This window comes from Brachyistius frenatus, unplaced genomic scaffold (assembly GCF_029030835.1).
Source record: "Brachyistius frenatus isolate BFR_SWC_R1_liver_20210118 unplaced genomic scaffold, ASM2903083v1 Contig_2, whole genome shotgun sequence".
Taxonomy (NCBI): domain Eukaryota; kingdom Metazoa; phylum Chordata; class Actinopteri; family Embiotocidae; genus Brachyistius; species Brachyistius frenatus.
In genome coordinates this window covers 11,535,939-11,553,810 of record NW_027210601.1, presented here as the reverse complement: position 1 = coordinate 11,553,810, position 17,872 = coordinate 11,535,939, and the positions used below count along the sequence as shown (strand labels likewise).

The 17,872-nt window shown below is 42.4% G+C and overlaps 2 protein-coding genes across 4 annotated transcripts; one reads left to right on the top strand and one right to left on the bottom strand.

Annotated features, from left to right (window-relative positions):
- The first annotated feature begins 236 nt into the window (after nt 1–236).
- On the top strand, nt 237–5,868 carry gja4 (gap junction protein alpha 4). 2 transcript variants are annotated; one of them, XM_069699107.1, is made up of 2 exons: nt 237–330; nt 3,655–5,868. In XM_069699107.1, exon 2 carries the CDS (start codon nt 3,664–3,666, stop codon nt 4,813–4,815), a length of 1,152 nt encoding a protein of 383 aa, XP_069555208.1. In that variant the 5' UTR covers nt 237–330; nt 3,655–3,663; the 3' UTR covers nt 4,816–5,868. The 2 variants fall into 2 exon arrangements, with proteins under 2 accessions (XP_069555208.1, XP_069555199.1); XM_069699098.1 differs by having other exon boundaries at nt 237–335.
- A 6,743-nt stretch (nt 5,869–12,611) lies between these two features.
- Nucleotides 12,612–15,133, bottom strand: smim12 (small integral membrane protein 12). Of its 2 annotated transcripts, none has more exons than XM_069700363.1 (2): nt 15,085–15,133; nt 12,612–13,733 (listed from the first exon to the last, which is right to left on the bottom strand). In XM_069700363.1, exon 2 carries the CDS (start codon nt 13,701–13,703, stop codon nt 13,413–13,415), a length of 291 nt encoding a protein of 96 aa, XP_069556464.1. In that variant the 5' UTR covers nt 13,704–13,733; nt 15,085–15,133; the 3' UTR covers nt 12,612–13,412. The 2 variants fall into 2 exon arrangements, with proteins under 2 accessions (XP_069556464.1, XP_069556456.1); XM_069700355.1 differs by lacking the exon at nt 15,085–15,133 and adding an exon at nt 14,588–14,676.
- Nucleotides 15,134–17,872: the final 2,739 nt, after the last annotated feature.

The following is a 17,872-nucleotide window of genomic DNA, read 5'->3' as shown; positions in this document are numbered from 1 at the left end:
TATTTCCACCCAATTAATGCACGCCGGCGGTCTTCAAACTAAAGTTCAACCAGAACGTCCGAGCGCAGTTAACCAGAGCTACTTTGAGTTCATCCATCCCATTTCCTGGACCAAGTTCCTGAGGGAGGTTCCAGAGACTCAGGCATGGGAAAGTTTCCCCCACTTTTTCCGATTACATGGATTCTTTTTAAAGACGGGCTGGCAAACGAGCCGAGCCGAGTCGAGCTGCAGCGCGGTCCGCCACAGGAAGCAGCAGGGGTGACAGTAAAAATCTACGCCGAGCGCTGAGAGCAGCAGGCCAAGAGGAGACTAAGCCCGCTTCACGAGAGAGTAAGGTAAGAAAGTTTTTTTCTGAGAGAAGAGAATAATTAGATGAGAACAGACAGAAAAATGATGAATATAGGGCTACGTGTAGGGACACGCATCACATGTCCCGGCTGTCGTCAACAGTTGTCAGAGTACTATGTTTGATGTCGTTTTTAATCCATCAAAGTATCAGAATAACATTTCAGTTGGCTCACTGTGGCTTTTTTTTTTGGAGGCAATTTTTCTTGACCATCTTTCATAATACTTTCATTATTTCTTGAATTCCCGTAGTAATTTACTGAGTGACTGAACTCCCTGAATAACTTCATTCAATAGTAGCCTAAATTTACATGAGGTTTTGGGTAGAAATGACTGTGATGAGTTTGTGCTTTTTAAATCCTTAGTTGTTGTTTTTTTTTTTAATTCATGGGATTTTTTTTTTTTAGGTATATGAATATAAAAAGCTTAGATGAATCCAAAATGACTTTAAAAGCAGACTTGTCAAAGTCCTGTGAAAAGCCTGTTGATCTTTTTCCCTTTAATGTTTATTGGCTTCTTGTTTTAAGTGTTTGATTGTATTTTATAGTGTGGTATACTGGATGGATTGTAATGGCAAGTAACATTTAGTCTACTCAAGTACCGTTGTTAATCTTGACGTACTTTACCAGTATTTCCATTTGATGCTACGTCATTCTTCCATTGCACTACCTTTCAAAAGGAAATATTGTACTTGCTACTCCACCGCCTTTTTTTTTTTTTTTGGCAGCTTTAGTTGCTTTTAAGATTGGACACAGTGGACTAAAATTAAACTAAAGGGTTTCAAAACTGTTAGACTTCTGACAGCTTACAAAAAGCAGTGTTTAGTTGGGTCACATTTCAGATGTCTTTGCGTTGTTAACAGCTAATTGGGGACAATTAGTGATTTTTATCCCCCTTAACTTCTCATGGTTTCATTTCAATGAATGTTCAAATGATCCAATATCTCACAGAAAATCAAAGACTAGTGAAAAAGTTAAAAAAAACAACAACAACAACAACAGATTTGTGGATCAGAGCTTTGTTTTTTTCTTCTTTCTTCTCCCAGTAATCTTTTCATAAACCCTCAGACTGGTGTCCCTCTGTGTAAAAATGGATGTAAAGTAGTTCATACTACTTCCACCAGTAGCAGCTACAACAATAACGTGCTGCTGACGCATTGATGATTAAGTATTAATAATCTAATGATGTCATATATAAGCATATGTGAGTCAGAGGGACCAGACTACTTTCATACTTTAACTTAATTTTGCTGCTAATATGCATGTACTTTTACTTAAGTAGTATTTTTCATACAGGACCTTTACTTATGGTGAAGTATTTTTAATGCCGTATTGGTACTTTTGCAGAAGAAAAGGATCTGATTACTTCTTCCACCACTGGACATACTAATGATGGACTTCTATTTAATTGGACCAATTTTATGCTTTTTTTTTCTACCTCCTATAGTGACCTGTTACTTGTCTGTTTCGTGGCATGTTTTGTTGAGAGGCTAACAGCAAACCTCAACACAATACTACCAAAACAAGAATCAGTCCAGTTACTTTTATTATCTCGGTGCCTGCTCAGAGGGCCGGACACCCTGACAGTCCATTGTCTTGTCTCATCCTGTCAGAAAAGTTTGTATTTTCACTGGGGGATACGTTTTCTTTTTCCTCAGAGGGGAAGAAATAACAGAAAAACATTAATAGTATAAACAAATAGACAAGTGTGACAGCAAAGTCAAAACTCTCCCAGACAGGATGTTTATTCAGATGTGTGTGTGTTTGTGTGTTTGTGTGCACGTTGAGCTTCCCGATGAACCACTTTTATCATCGACAATTTCCAACATGTCCCCCATAATTCAAGACAAACTCTTATGGAATCAATACAATTGTGTAATTTGAATCTACATTATTTCATTAGTCCAATATAAAACATGCCTGTAAAACTTAAAAGTGTAAGTGGCCTCTCTTGGATTCCTTCACTCAAGTTGTGCTGTAAACACTGAAACTCTACACTACTTCCATTCACTTTAAATTCTAATTTAGCCCCATATGTTTTTGTTTCAGTTCATTTCATGGCCTTGCTTTTCACATCTTGATGATGAGGAGTGTGGAGCTCACCTTAACAACCGTGTGAGCTCATGGAAGAACTAATAAGGGGGGTGCAGCCAAATACATGTTCCTCAGTTAAAACATAAAAAGGACACCATTGTAGTGAAAAGGTTGAAGAAACTTAGCTCATTTGCTACTTCTATAAATGATTTAACACTTATGCATTAGCTCGGTGGTATATTCGAGGCAATAAGTTAAGCAATGTAGCAGTCAGGGGAAACTATAGAGCCTGCATAACCACTCTAACTAGACCTTTAGGCAGGTATAATGGGGCCCAGGGTCCTGCTATAGCAGTCTACACCTTAAACAGGCTGAACAGAAGAACAGAACAACAATGACTATTTAAAGCTAATATTTTTTCACAAAAAGGGGCGTCACAATATAAGTTGTAGCACTTCTAGTCATATTTACAGAAGATCCTTCCATTATCTACATCTGCTTGGACCTGTGGTGGTTCACAAGAGGGCTGGAGCCTATCAACTGACTCTAGCAAAGGCAGGGTACACTCCGGACAGGTCACCAGTCCGACACGGGGCCAACACGGAAAGACAGACAAGCACTCACACTCACATCTAACCTAACACGCATGTCTTTGGACTGTGGGAGGAAGCTAGAGCATCCAGAGAAAACCCATGCACATACAGGGAGAACATGCAAACTTCACACAGAAAGGTCCCAGCTGTGTTTTGAACGCAGAACATTCTTGGTGTGGGCAAAAATGTTCTGGGTTCAAAGAGCTGCCATGTCATCTACTTTAGATTCATTTAGAACTAAAAAGACCAAAAAACGAATGGGAAAAATAGGGAAATTGAACGCCACGGAGAATTATTTGGTGAGCCGGAGAATTCCTCTGGTTTGCAAAAAGACGTTTTATATATCTTCTTAAATTGTGAAAAATCTTAATGAGTAAAAAAAAGGGTGTGGAAATTTATAAGGAACACTGGGATTTACAGTTTTTGACGTGGTGTATCTACCTGTTTGCTGTATTATAGCTTTCCGTGTCGGGTTAATATAGGTCTGATAGACAGAATGCAAATCCACATCGTTCCTTTTCCTGCTTAAACGAACCTATCCTCGTCTAGTATCGTCAGTTAATCTACAAAATCTTACGAGAAAATCTATGCACTGTTTTTTCAGTATCTTTAAGATTAAACTTTCTCTCATGTTCCCCCCCCCCCCCATCTACCCACCCATCCCTTCTAACCGGCCCTCACAGGAGCAGAGGATGTCCAGAACTGAGTGGTCCTTTCTGGAGCACCTGCTGGAGGAGGGTCAGAAGTATTCAACAGCTATCGGCCGTGTGTGGCTTACCGTACTCTTCCTGTTTCGCATGCTGGTCCTGGCAACCGCCGCCGAATCTGCCTGGGATGACGAACAAGCCGGCTTTGTCTGCAACACTCGCCAGCCTGGCTGCACGGCCGTATGCTACGACCGAGCCTTCCCCATATCCCACTTCCGCTACTTTGTCCTCCAGGTCATCTTCGTCTCCACGCCGACCATCTTTTACTTTGGATATGTGGCTATGAGGGCTGAGAAGGACAACAGAGACAAGGAGGTTAAGGATGAGAAGCAGGCAGAGGAAGGTGGTGGTGGAAGTAAGAGAAGTGAAATTGTGATAGTAAGGGATAATAAAAACGCAACTAAAGACAATGAAGAGGAGAAGGAGAAAGAAAAGAGTGGTGGGAAAGGGAGAAAAACTGACGGGGCTTCTCCTGAGGCTCCTAAACTGAAAGGAAGGCTGCTGGGTGCGTATGCGTTCAGCATCCTGTTTAAAGTCCTCGTAGAGCTCGGCTTTATTGTTGGGCTGTGGTTCCTTTACGGTGGCTTCTTCATCGACGCAAGGTTTGAGTGCACCTGGTCCCCTTGTCCTCACACGGTGGACTGCTTTGTCTCTCGTCCCACCGAGAAGACCATCTTCATCATCTACACTCAGGTGGTCGCTGCCATCTCCCTGCTCCTCAACCTCATCGAGCTCCTCCACCTGCTCCAGCTCGCCATCTCCCATCGACTGGAGAAACGCTACCGGGCCGAGCACCGAGGCTACCTACCTCGGCCCGAGCAGGTACCAGCCCAACAGGAGACTCCAGAGTTCCAGACGGAGGTGTCGCAGGCTTACAATGCAGGGAGTCACGTCAGCCTCCCTGCGCAGGGTGAGGCTGCATACTGCCCCAACCCCTGTGAGAGCTACGGGGATATGGCGATTGAGGTGAACTGGGGAGCCGGAGAGGCCGACCTGCTCCCCAGTTACGTCAACTGCATGGGGGCTATGAGGACAACACGGAGCCCTCGAGTTCATTATAAGAAACGCGCACACTACACGGAGAAAAATACTAAGGGTGCCCATAAGGGACACTTAAAACAAAAACATTACGTATGATGCAGTCAGTCAGATGGGGTAATACGTAATGTCGTCTGTGTCTATAAAAGCTTTGTTTGGTTGCTGAGTCTTCCAGGTTTTATAAATATTATCCAGCACATGACACTGAACTAGCAGGAGTGCACGGTGGGAACTCAGATGGGGAGAAAAGAATGAAGAAGAACAGCCACTGAACTGTGGAGTCGGTGCCTGTGAGGATGGAGATTTATCAGATAAATGGACCTATTCAAAATGAAACATTTTGAGAGCATTCCCCAAGGCAGAGAAAATGAGACTCCACAATGAGAGAAGATTAAAGTCATAAGACGCCTTCATATAACATTTAATGGCTTTTAGTGCTGAAGGTGACAGCATAAAAAAATAAAACACACTGCGAGGCAGGGCGGGGCGGGGGTGTCTGCGGAGGGGCTACTGGGAGTGTTTATGGAAGGGAAAGCAGAAGAGGACGATTTTTTTAAAGCATATTCCCCTGAGATTTGCACTGTAACCCGTGGAGTTGGTTGAACCCCCCCCCTCCTGCTCTCCCAATGGCTGCGTCCACCCTGTGGAATGTACTGGTCTCTGGATCCTGCTCAGCTCCCAGGAGGATAATGGCTGCGTGGTTGCAAGCATGCATGCATGCACACAATATACTTCCCCCCCTTTCACCCAGTGAGTTTCGGTCACTGAAGTTGGGGACGTGGACTGGGAAGGGTAAAAAAATAAAAATAAAGAAGGGGAGCCAAACCATTGGAATTGTGGGATTGAACATGACTTATAATTGCCAGTAACCATAGTATTTTAGCTATGATTAAAGAGGGAGGGAGAGAAAGAGGACCAAAGCATACAGCACGCCCTGAATAACAGAGCAAATACAAACATTCAGCTCGAAAACTTTTTTGTGAGCTCGAGACATAACTCAAAGAACAAACTCAGTGACGTGATTGCACATTGAATGGGCTGAAAGCGGTACAGAAATGTACAAATTCAATGAGAGGAAATTATGTGAAAACTGTATTTAATGTTTTGTTAAGAAATGCCTGTGCCGATATTTATTACTTTAAGGAAAATAAAGTTTAATGACATATTGATGACACCGTCAATTACTGATCTAATTATCACACGATCACTCAGTAAATTAGAAATACAGCATCATTCACGTTATACACACTCTATTCCAAGTTGTGTAGATGATTTATTGCCCTTCTCTCTGAATACATGGAGGAGATTTCTATAGCTCTGAAATGAGTATTGCTTCTGTGTCTAACTATACACTCTCTGATATCCAAGATCCAGGAACGAAATCACTCAAGAGAAAGATAATAGAATAAATAATAGAAAGAGTGAGGTGTGGGGAAGTGGAGGGTATTATGAGCATAACCTCCTGAGGGTGAAAAAAATGAAGGGAAATAACTTTGATTTAATGTCTGTTTTCAAATCTGTAGCACTGGCGCTACAGGGGCATCGCTCACAGGCCGGTAAAAGTTCATACAAAGTGGAGAAGCACTTTATGCTGCCTCAATTTAATTTCCCCTCGAGAGCCTGCACCGTTAACGCTGTTTTTGTGGCGAGCAATTGATGAAATCCAGAACTCAGCACCTTCAACAAAGGTGCTCTCGCAGGCTCTGAAAGAATGGAGCAATATGTCTTTTTCAAAGGTGTGGCTGCAGCTCTTTGCGAAACGGCATTTATTTCCAGCAATTTACTCAACTGTCTCCATGACAATAAGCAGCTATCTGTGGCAGGAAAAGGAGTTAATAGGAAATTTAAGTGAGACAGGGTCTCACAAGACAAACAGCTCGGTGTGTGTGTGGGAGGTCGAACAAGAACAAAGCAGCTGAAAAAACTTTTAATAACTTAATAACAAAAGGAAAGGCTATAGGTCAGTCCTCGGAGTGGAATGTGTTTTTATTGTCAGCCCATGTGGAGAACAAATTGGCAGACGGTGTAGGGAAAAGAGTTCAAACAGCCTGCAGAAGCTGCCCAGTTCAATGCCTGTTCACGAGAACTTGGCTGGCATCCCCTCTGCGGTCTTTTTATCTCGGCCTGCATTTGCGCGAATGCGTCCATGTGATTGTTCGTGTCTGTGTTTTTCGCAAAAAGCCAAGAAGGGTCATGGAACAGATTGCGCAGGGCGACCCGTATCGGCCCTCTGCTGCCAACCGAAGCCTGCAGCGGAACAGCGGAACTGCCTTTTGCATCCATCTTCTTTATAGCCGATCAAGCCGGAGAAGTTCAACGCCCTGCTCTGTCCTATCCGCAGACTAAACTCTCACCTCTTGTTCAGCGAAGCAAGTATAAGCCCATAAGATAAAAAAAAAACAACAACAATGCAGTTTGAGTTATTTGCTGCCTCACCAGCCGTCTTTTTCTCAACAGTTGCTATCTGCCGCCCAGAGAGATTTTCAAGCCTCCCAACAGTGCAGATAAAAGTGATGTTTTGATTACATGTTCCCCTGGTCAGGACAATAGGACATTAATGAAATATCCTCCTATTCATTGGTTTGATTATCTACCATCCACTTCTAGACTATTTCCAATAATCTGCATGCGGTGTTTCAAGGATGTTCCAATAAGAGCTTAACAATGGAGGTTTTTCTTTGTGTAAAACTGAAAATAAAATGAACGGGAGTTAATCGTTGGGAAGAGCGCTATCTGCGAGTCCTACAGCCTTTGGGATCAGATGCCATTCTGACTGCACTTCCTGACATTGTTGAAGTCACTGCTGATGCATTTCCTCACTCTGTTAGTGAAGCCACATGCTGATCACAGAAAGGCAATCTTGCAGTTTAGTCTCACACACACACACACACACACACACACACACACACACACACACACACACACACACACACACACACACACACACACACACACAGCTATACACACGCCTTTAGACCGTTAAGCAGTTTGCAGTGCCATCAAACACCCGCCAGGCTCCAGCAGGTCTTATAAAAGGCCGACTGTCATGCCCAGAGGCAACTCTCCTTTAGGGAAGGCCTTGGACAGAAATGCACAGCACCAACCTCTCAGGAGACTTTAAACGCTGTGTTCCAGGGTCCAGCCAAAATGAGCTGATCTGTTGTCATACTTCCTGCCAGCTGTTCTGCCGAAAGCGCTGCACATCTCGAGGAAGCAACCTGAACAGGCCGACACGGCACTCACATTCACAGACACACTCTCAAGAAGTTAGGAGTGACCAACAAAACTCAGACTTTCACGACAACACTGATAAACAAGGGGGAAGCAGGGCTTGAAATAGCTACAGGATGGATGAAGTCACAAATGTTATGTAATACTGCTCCATTCAGATTCAACTATAAATAATTTTCTTTGCAGCTAAATCCACTTTTTAGGGTTGGTGTAAATATTATTGTGGAAAAGGCCTACATGTGCCAACTGCTTTTGTTTCTCTTGACATCCAGTCACACAATGCCGACACACGACTTTCTCTGTATCCATAACAACGTCACGTTCCTGCACCCGGTCCTCAATTTGGGCATTTGCGCTACTCAACAAAACAACACACAAAACTGCTTTGACCAGCTCTTAAATGTAAATGCCGGATAGGAAGTAGGTTTGTATCTGTTTCCTGTTGCAGTATTGTTTCTCCCCAGGGATTGGTTGTTGGAGATTGTTCACCCTGACAATGGGGCTGCAGTGGGCATTGTTGCATTGTTTCTTTCTGAGTCCTCTGTGTTTGTGGACCTAATGTCACAACCGCCCCATCAAAGACCCGTGAAGGATGCGGGAGAAATGGGCAAAGTGCCTGCTGTGTAGCTGGAGTCAATTAAGAGGGCTGGTACTACTTATAGCTCACATAGCTGCGTGTGGACACGGTGGGGGTTTTAATTTGCTTGTCCAGGTTCATTTGTGGGTCGTACTGAACCTTTTGCTTGTGCAGCTGAGAGACGTAAGTTTGAAGACCTGTAGTACAATAACTGTGATAGAAGCAATGTCTTTTATTCCAGATTTCTATTGTTTGAAGATACAAAAATAGTGAACTAATGAGAAAGGTGTTGCTATTCAAAAAAAAAAAAAAATCCACCTGACACTTGAGTGTACCTTGGCTCTAAATATTGCTTTGGTCTCTTTAAGCTCATTGTTTTGGTTTTACAGTGACATTGCTTTTTTTTTGGCTTGCACTCAAAGCTGTCATCCTTTTGCTATTTTTAGTGAAAGAGCTCTGATAAAGCAGCTGTACACTACCTGCCCAGCACCAATGACAAGCAAACAAAGTTAGCGACCAGCTGGTGAACTCAGTGGAACATTCAACAGGAGTTGGAGACCAAAACACGGTGACTGCCACCTTTATCTTTCAACTTTGAGGTTCCCTTGGAGAATCTCCATCGGTATTCGAACTCGGGTCCAACAGAAGAAAAGTTGTAAGCAGAAGCCTGATTTTTGTCTACACCCTCATTCGGAGCAGGACACGCACACAGACACAGAGATGGAGCGAGGCAGGATAGCGCGCTGGAAAAATACTGCTCTTCACCTGTTAAATTGTTGACATAATATAATTAGTGGCTACAATGGGTTTTTATTATGAATATATAGTGCACATGTGATCTTCTGTCTATTTTTGCTGGCAAATGTGTGCCTTACATGCATATGAAAGTTGATGCCGCCTCCAGGTCTGAAACGTAAAGCCAATGCGGAAGTGCTTTAAAGTACAATGCCACTGAGGGCCGCTAGGGGTTGGCTCCCAAAAAGAAAAACTTCTGTCAGTAAAATTTTTTTTCCACAAGTCATTATGATGTCATTCACCTATTCACACCGTCTGATCAGTGTTCTGGCAGTCATTATGAAAATATAGACCACAATTAATTAGATATTAGGCCTCAAATAGTGGTGTGTTCGGGGGCGTGTCTGGTTTAATTGACACGCCAGGAGTGGAGTCATGTTTCCGCCATAGGTGGGCACACATAGTGTCCTTAACCTCTCAGTCAGATATACTGCTCTTTCCATCCCAGCTTGTCAAAATACGGTCACTTCTGGCTCCAACAAACCAAGATGGTAACGATCAAAATGCCATCCTCGAGGCTTCAAATTAGCAGGTCACACACCAATTTGTGACCACAGCATGAGTTCCCTGACTTATACACAGCTTCACAATAAAGAGATCAATAAAGTCTGAGGACAACTTTAGCTTTAAACTCTGATAATGTGGTCCATGATAAAAAAAAAAAAAAAACAATGTTGATGGTGTTAGTCTAACTAACAAAACCTTCTGTATTTTTGTCACATTTTAAACCATTTCCTATTTCCAATTTTCTCCATGCCATAACTTTTTAAGATGATACTACATCAAAGACGTGCTATGAGCTCATTGTGCTGCCCCTATGCGGCAAATTAAATTCTACTTATCCTCAAGAAATGATATGAGAAGTACTTAAGATTAAAGTTTTTGGAACATGTTGCTCCAAGAGGAAAACAGTATTTGGTTAAACCTGCAAATGTTTTTTCATCCAATTTCCTATTCCAGTTTGAAACCCTTCATATGTTTATCTTACAGCCCTTGTCAGTGTATACATTAGATCTACAGTAATACCTGTATTGCGGGATTCTGTGTGTGTGTATGCGTGTGGTTGTTTAACAAGGGGATGTGGTGCCCCTCCAGCATACAGCTCTATTGTTCCTGCAGCAGAGGGAACACTGTCTCCAGCATGTCCACTCAGGATGTTGAACTGGACAAAAAAAGTATCCCTATCACCCAGCGAGAACAATGTAGCACCTCCCTACATCCCCCTCCTTTCCCAGGAGCTTCGGTGCTCGGTTCCCACAGTACTGTCCAGTTTTGAGGAGCTGGCCCATTGTTAAGACGGATGACCTGACCTCTGATTGTTCCCTGGAGAACACACGTGCACACCTAAACACACCTAAACACACCTAAACACAACACACTCCCTCTTAACTCTCAGTAGAATTAAACTGCCGCCTCACCTCCACCTCTCCATCCTCGCTAGTTTAAAATGGAAACTTCTCCCAGCTTGAAGTAATTTCTTCACTCCACATGCACAACCGGGGTCACTGGAGTGGAGCCGGTCATTCTGATGATAGCAAACTTTAAGAGCGCGGTAGAAGCTGATGGCTGCCGATAAGCACAGTATTTACCACTCTGGTGCCAATGTAAATGAGGGCCTCACAATCTTTCCAGTTTCGCTGTCTGGCAGGGTAATGTAGCGGATCTTATCCTGGCACACTGAAGAGGACGCCATCTATTAGGAGGGCTCCCTGAGTGCAGCGGTGATAGACCTTTCTGCTGCATTATTAGGAAGGGCTGCAGGATTGGAGTGAACAAGTTAGCGAAACAATTATTAGACTTCAGTGTGTTTCTCGCGTGTCTAATTGAGAAACCTACACAGTTTTCTCACTATGGAGCCGCACCAGTAACTTCTCCATCTTCAATCAGAGATTCACTTCTATATATATTTGTGTTTTAATAAAGATTTTCTTGATTGGCTATGTGAAAAACGTCCCCTCTCTCTGCTGCGTACACGAAGGAGGTCAAAGGTCATGTCTTCTGGTACATATTTTTTTCAGCACTACATTCCTACAAACAAAAGCAGCATATTTCTAATCGTGATTTATAGAATCGCACAGCCTATGAAAGTGAGTCATACACAGTGGAACAGTGTATACATGAGACATCACTGACAGATTGTGAAATACAGTCAGTCAAAAATAATCCCTTTAAAGGAAAACATCTTGGCCTTGTGTTGTTCTACTGATGCATGTCTCCAAAGGAATAGTTACACATATCTATCAGTGCTTACCTACTTGTGTCTTGAATTTCCCAGAGTGGGCGTTGTCTCCAACTCATGAGAGGCCGGAAATGATGACAAAAACATTTGAACAGGTCACCTGCCAAAATATCTGCCAGCTTTGTTTGTTCATTTTACTTTAAAAAGGTGACCTTGTTTCTGTGCTCTTTTCACACACACAGTAAATACATGAATGGTGTCTATCGGACAACAATATAGTTAGAAAAATAAACCTATTTAGAAAGTCCGCCTCTTTAGTAGTTTGAAAAACAGGTTGGTGGCCCCGCCCCCTTCCGCTACGTAGACAAGATGGCCACCGTTGAAGGTGAAACACCTTCAGTAATTCATACTGGGTAGCATGTGTGGCAGTGGCCTCCCAATCATTTTACATGAAGTATATGCTCCCAACATTGAGCGGGCAAATTGATTATTGGACATTAGTGCCATTTAAAGGGCGGTTTAGCATTATTCATTATTATTTATTTTGTTATACATTGTAAAAGTTTGTACCCCCAAACTAAATCCAGATTTTAGGATACTGTGATTATATATTGTTATAATACCAATGTCAGCTGGAATTGATCATTTTAACACTGTAACTGCACTCATTTTGCAGTTTACAGCAATTACAAATAACACATTTACAGCTACTTTTTAAGAGATTTTTAGAAATGTTTCATTTTGATTATAAGTTTATGATTTAAAATAAACAAACACAAAATGTTTCACCTGTGAAATGGAGTGTTTGTTTCTCTTAATTTCAGATCACTAAATTTTCTACGGGTCAAATTCCGAAAAGTGAATGAGTTGACCCTTTCCCACCAAAATAATTTCCTTCTTGAAGCTGAATGAGCAGAGTCATTACTTCCTTCCTTCAACTTTGATGTCACTTTCTGTTCTTTGTTCAGACCTGAGCGTAAAACAATCCTGTTGCAACACAAGTGCCAAATACTGAAACACCCAGCTTTTATTTTGTTAGAATACATTTCCCTTTAGACATTTCTGAAATGTCTATCATACCTGGAACTGCGAGCACACAAACACAATTTCCATTTATTGATTTTTATTGTTTTCAGCAAGACACATAATTCAGACTTTAAAATGTACAAATCATACGGACTTTCTAAAATGAAAGTATTGTGTGCATGTTCAAGAGAGTACCACAAAGCAGCTTAAACTTCCTGAGAGACCTCCCACAATGCTGGTTTATTTTGTCACATACCATCAAAGGTTACATGAGATAAAAAGAACTGTAACAAAGACCTGTCTTTGTCTGCTGCTTTTATGTTCACAATCAGAAATCCTTTCTCAACATACATAAAAGATCAAAGGGAAACACTGTGACAGGTTTGTAATGTGAAAATCTGTTTTGTGAGATAGCTAATGACATTTGAGTGACTTGACAACAGTCACAATTCAATTTGTGTCATAGTGCCACAATCAGATTTAAAATAAATAAAAATGTTCTTTTCTTTGCGCCAGATGACAGACAGACAAGCAAATCACATAAAACCTTGTTATCAAATCAAAGTTTGATTATCCACAGGCGCCAGAATTAAGGTGTTCTAAATACAACGGATTACGTTAGTTATTAATCAATGCATGTGCAACATTAATGGATTGGGCATAGAATCACATCCAGCCCATAACTTTATTTGATAGAAGACCAAGTGCATGTTCTTTGATTATTTTCTAGTGTCCGGTGTTGACCCAGGCAATCTGGTGCTTCAGGATGGTCACGAGTGACAAAGTATGGATAACGTGATCAGAAAAATAGGGTGATTTTGCCTTCTGGTTCACCCCCTTCTGCTCCCAGTACACTCTCCTCCGGCTGCGAAAGGGCGAACAAGTCTATCACACCGACACAGGTGAGCTCTTCTCAGGTCGGTTCCTGTTCAGGGCCGCTTGAGGTGTAAACTCCAGTTTCTCTTTGAGGCTGAGCACCTGAGTGCTGTCAATCCCCACTTGTTCCTGCAGCTTCCGCTCCTCCCTCATTTCCAGGATGCTCTTCTGTTCCTCTCCAGGTTTGGGGGTCCCCCTGATAAACCACTCCAGGTGGTAGCCCACTGCTCCCACCACAAAGGCCACAGGGAAGGTGACATAAGGAGCGTAGGTCCGCATCGCTGTCCACATTATAGGCCACATGACTGCACAACGCTTTGGCTTCCTGGTGGTCTGTGAGGGGGAAAAAAAAAAACAGAAACAAAGGACTATTTTAACTTGGGTTAAAGAATGATACTGCTGGCAGCAATTAACTGAACTCAGCAACAGACTTTAACCAGCATGAAAGTCTGTGTATATACTTCAAAAAACAAAAAAAAAAACCAATCACATGGTCTGCTGTGTACTGCTTTATACCATAAGAAAGAGACAACTGAGGGAAAAAAAGGTTTTTAAATCAAATTAAAATTAGATGAGGTAATAATTAAACAGACAGATCAATAATCTATTTGTTGTAGGCAAAAACGAATGTGTTTCAGCTAAAAGCAATCATCAACATAATCAAAACAAGCAGAAAGGACAATTTATAGAGACAGGTGAGGTCCAAACTGTACATACACCGACACTGTTCAGGAAAAAGTTGCTTCCCAATGCAACAAATCTCTCTCCCCATAAACACCCCTTTCAAAAAGATGCACAGCTTCTACCACCTGAAATGAAGACAATCATACATCATGGCCTCCTAAATGGAAGTTTCTGGCCATCTGGGATTCTTCATCTACATTTCTTATACTGCCTTTATGTTCACAAATCCTTGTTTTCAACACCCACTAAGTTTTCCCTACGCAAGCCAAACCACAAGGGCACTTCAAGAAATCCTCATCTTCATTTTGAAAAACATCTCCTGCAATCATAGTACCACAGTGGGCACAACTCAGACATAATAGAGAATTAAAACCTGGTAAACAAATGTAAGAATTGTTTACTTAATCTCTTTCAGGCCCAATGAGCGTTTTAAAATGTGTAAAAAAAAAAAAGAAGAGAGACTGAACCCCAGCAGGGGTATCATTTCTGTATTTATAACTTACTATGAAGTGGACGTCACCTTTCATTAAGCTTGTCTGCCCTACTCATGTCGCTCAAACACAAATAAACAAAACAAATGGCGGAGCAGCATTACGCAGAGAAAGGTAGCGACTCTCACCCAAACATAAAATACTGAATACCAAAACGAAATAAGAACCCGACGTGTTTTTGATTCACGCCGAATTGAAGAGTTTTGTGTCAGAGGTTCGCCAAGTCCTCGGTTCATGTCCGCCGCCCTGTTTTTACCTCGTTTAATTTGACCGCCAACTTAAATGTTAACATTTGTCATGGAGTTTGCCATGCTGTCGGTCCAACCGTTAAAACGATGGCGTTAATAAACCTGCCGGGTTATCGAGTAAACTACGTGATCCGAGCAGTGTAACTCTCCACCCACGGACACGCTGCGTTTGTTTAGAGAGCACTCCGTGTTTTTTTTTTTGCTTCTCCGGTATTTCTTTCAAAAATGACATCTGTTATTTTACCGAAAGTCTTCACTCACCTTTCGGATTAGCACGTTGGCGCTGCAGTGACGTAAGCTCCGCGCGACGCTCTCTGTTCTTCCTGGTCAAACGTCATTGGCTGATGAGCCTCAGCTGTGCTCAAACCGTTTTTTGTTGGTGTTTTAGCTCCGCCTAGTGGGGAGAAGGGGTAGTACACTGCTTTGACACGAGGAATGCCAAAACACATCGACTTTATTTTTTTAATGAAACATAAAAAGAATCAACAACATCTGTTGGCACTGACTGTGTTAACCAGTACCTTGTGGAATATGCTGTAAAACAATACACAATATACTACAATGGCTATTTTAGAAATATGCATTCAATTTAAGTTAATTCAAATGTGGATTTAGTGCAACACTGAGACCCTAATCTAGTTATGTTAATATCACAAAATTGCAACATTTATAAACTGGCTTTAGGAGTGAATTAAATTGTATTTAAATATCTTAGAGTTCCCAATTACAACATTTTATTTGCCCATGTGTGGGCTGACACACATTTGTTATGGCTTCCAGCTGCTCCTAAAACACACACACACACAGCATGAAGAACACTCATCTGTGAAATAGACTAAAACTGAAGCTAACTGGACAATGTAAATCAAATATATAACTAAAATGTTTGCAAAAAAGGTTTTTGGGAAACAGAAAACCGCTACACACCTATACATTAAACACATACTGTACTCATACACATATAGGTGAGTACAGTGTTTCCTTGCGATTTCAACCGAAGGTCTTTTTGTATCTGTTCATAACGAAGAAGACGCTGCTCCTGTGCCGTGTGATTCTGTCTCTTTCAGATCTGAGATGCCTGCCAGAGAGGAGTTCAAATAGGTTGTGAGCCCAGTGTGAGGGTTCAGTGAGGGTTTTTACAAGAATGTTTCCCGATCCTGGAGGTGTATCAGTCCTGGAGGGAGGGCAGGGGAAGACCTATACTACAGTACATTTCATGCCTTTCTTCAACAGTGCGTTGAGGTCTGTTCTTTTCCTGTGTGGCTGCAAATTCATTCGACACACTGATGGAAGAATGTCTGAAAAGCTGTAAAACTTCCTAATTAAATCACCGATAAAGCATGTTTTTTGATTGTGCAGTCAGAGCTGTCACCTTACATAACGTAGCGTTTGTCCCCTCCACAGCACTGATGAGGTGCCTTGAGAAAAAGCCACTTCTTTCTGTGTTCAAACATTCAGTGGCACTCTGGCACAAATCCTCTTCTCAAGGAATGCTGACAGATCTGTCACCAGTTGTTGTGGCAATCGCTGACAAGGCGTGAGCTATACCCCTGTTTGGATGACGAGCCCTCTCAAGTGTCAGGATAGTTTTCTCTTAGTTTAAAAGCACTGTTTGCCGCATGAAGACAAACTGTTTCAGAGGCTCGGTGTACCGTGCAGAGACCCGAACGGTTTAAGGGGCTTTGCTTTTGTTTTGTTTACTTTAAACTGCTTATGAAGGATGCAGAGCAATTCTGTACATTTCAGGCACCCAGTGGGGAAACCATTTATTGCAGTCTAGACTATAGGTGGGGGGGGGGGGGATAATTTCTCTATGCCACTGTAGTTTCTGGGTAGTGAATCGGTAAGTGTTCTTTGCAAAACTCTATATGATTGATGATAGTTATACTTCAGCTCCCAGGCCGGAAAGTTTTCCATAAAACTATGGAAATGCTGGCTCAAGGCTGATCTATATATGGAATGCAGCCTGCAGCGGAGCAATGACCAACTCTATCGTCGATTGTGCAAAGGCACAAAAATGGAACTACGTCCACATTTGTTGTCATGACTTCTAATGTTGCTGAAACTGTTGTGATTAACGGGATTCTGTGCGGGTGACGAGGCTTCATGCTTTGAAAAAGGATTCTTTTAAGCAGTTCCTCCCTCTGCGCTGTCCATCCTGTAGTTGCCAGAACTGGCATTTGATCAGTTCTGTCAAATAAAGTGAAATGTGCTCATCCCCTGCAGGGAAACAACACGGCTAGTGCCAGTTCTGCTTTACCAGCAAACTTGGCAGTACCAGGTTTATTTCATCAGCTCCTGTTTATTAGTGAATCAGATTTACTGCTGCACTAGCCAAAATGTTGATGTAAAAATACTCGTGTGTTATCAATCCAAATCACAAAGCGAGGCCGACAGAGCGGAGTGTCACAGCCCCCCCTAAATGAAGTCCCGTAGATCCGCTCTATTTGCCAAGTTAATTACAGACGTCAGGCATGGTCAGCGGTGGGAAATTTCCTCATTACACAAAAAGTGACAGTCGGGAGGTTAAATCACTGCCGAATCACGGGAGCCAGAAAAAGTCGTCTCTTTGTGGGCCGAGGCCTTCAAGCACGGTGCACCTTTGGCCGTGACTCCAACGTCCCCAGACGCAATGATTTGAAAGCAGTCCAGACACTTAACACGTGCTAACTAACAGGGGAAGGTGACAGGGACATGACGCTAAGTATGCTTTAAGGACCTGTGGCAGCTGAGTTTAGCCTCAGATGAGGACGCAGGGGAGAGTAGTGAGGAGATGGATGTGGAAGATGACCAAAAAAAAAAGACGCACGAGAGAGTTTGACGGATGGCCTCTGATTTGGAGTGAAGCAGGAGGACTCTTGACACGGACTGTGATCAAGCAGAGGAACAGATGGCGAGGAAGAGAAGCGCCAGATGTGGAAAGGAAAAGACAAGAGGTTTCTCTTTTTGCTTTTTTTGTGTGCAGCAATTCGGCCGACAAAAAGGGAAAAATAAGCAACTGATTTTAAGGTTGGACGTTTTGTTTGAGGTTGACGCAGTGGTTTTTGAG

Bases quoted from the DNA above. Each gene is read 5' to 3' on its own strand.
- gja4 (XM_069699107.1), top strand. From the start codon at position 3,664: ATGTCCAGAACTGAGTGGTCCTTTCTGGAGCACCTGCTGGAGGAGGGT.
- smim12 (XM_069700355.1), bottom strand. From the start codon at position 14,611: ATGAAAGGTGACGTCCACTTCATA. The intron at 13,734-14,587 runs GTAAGTTATAAA...TCCCCCTCACAG, and splicing joins AAGGTGACGTCCACTTCATA to ACCACCAGGAAGCCAAAGCG.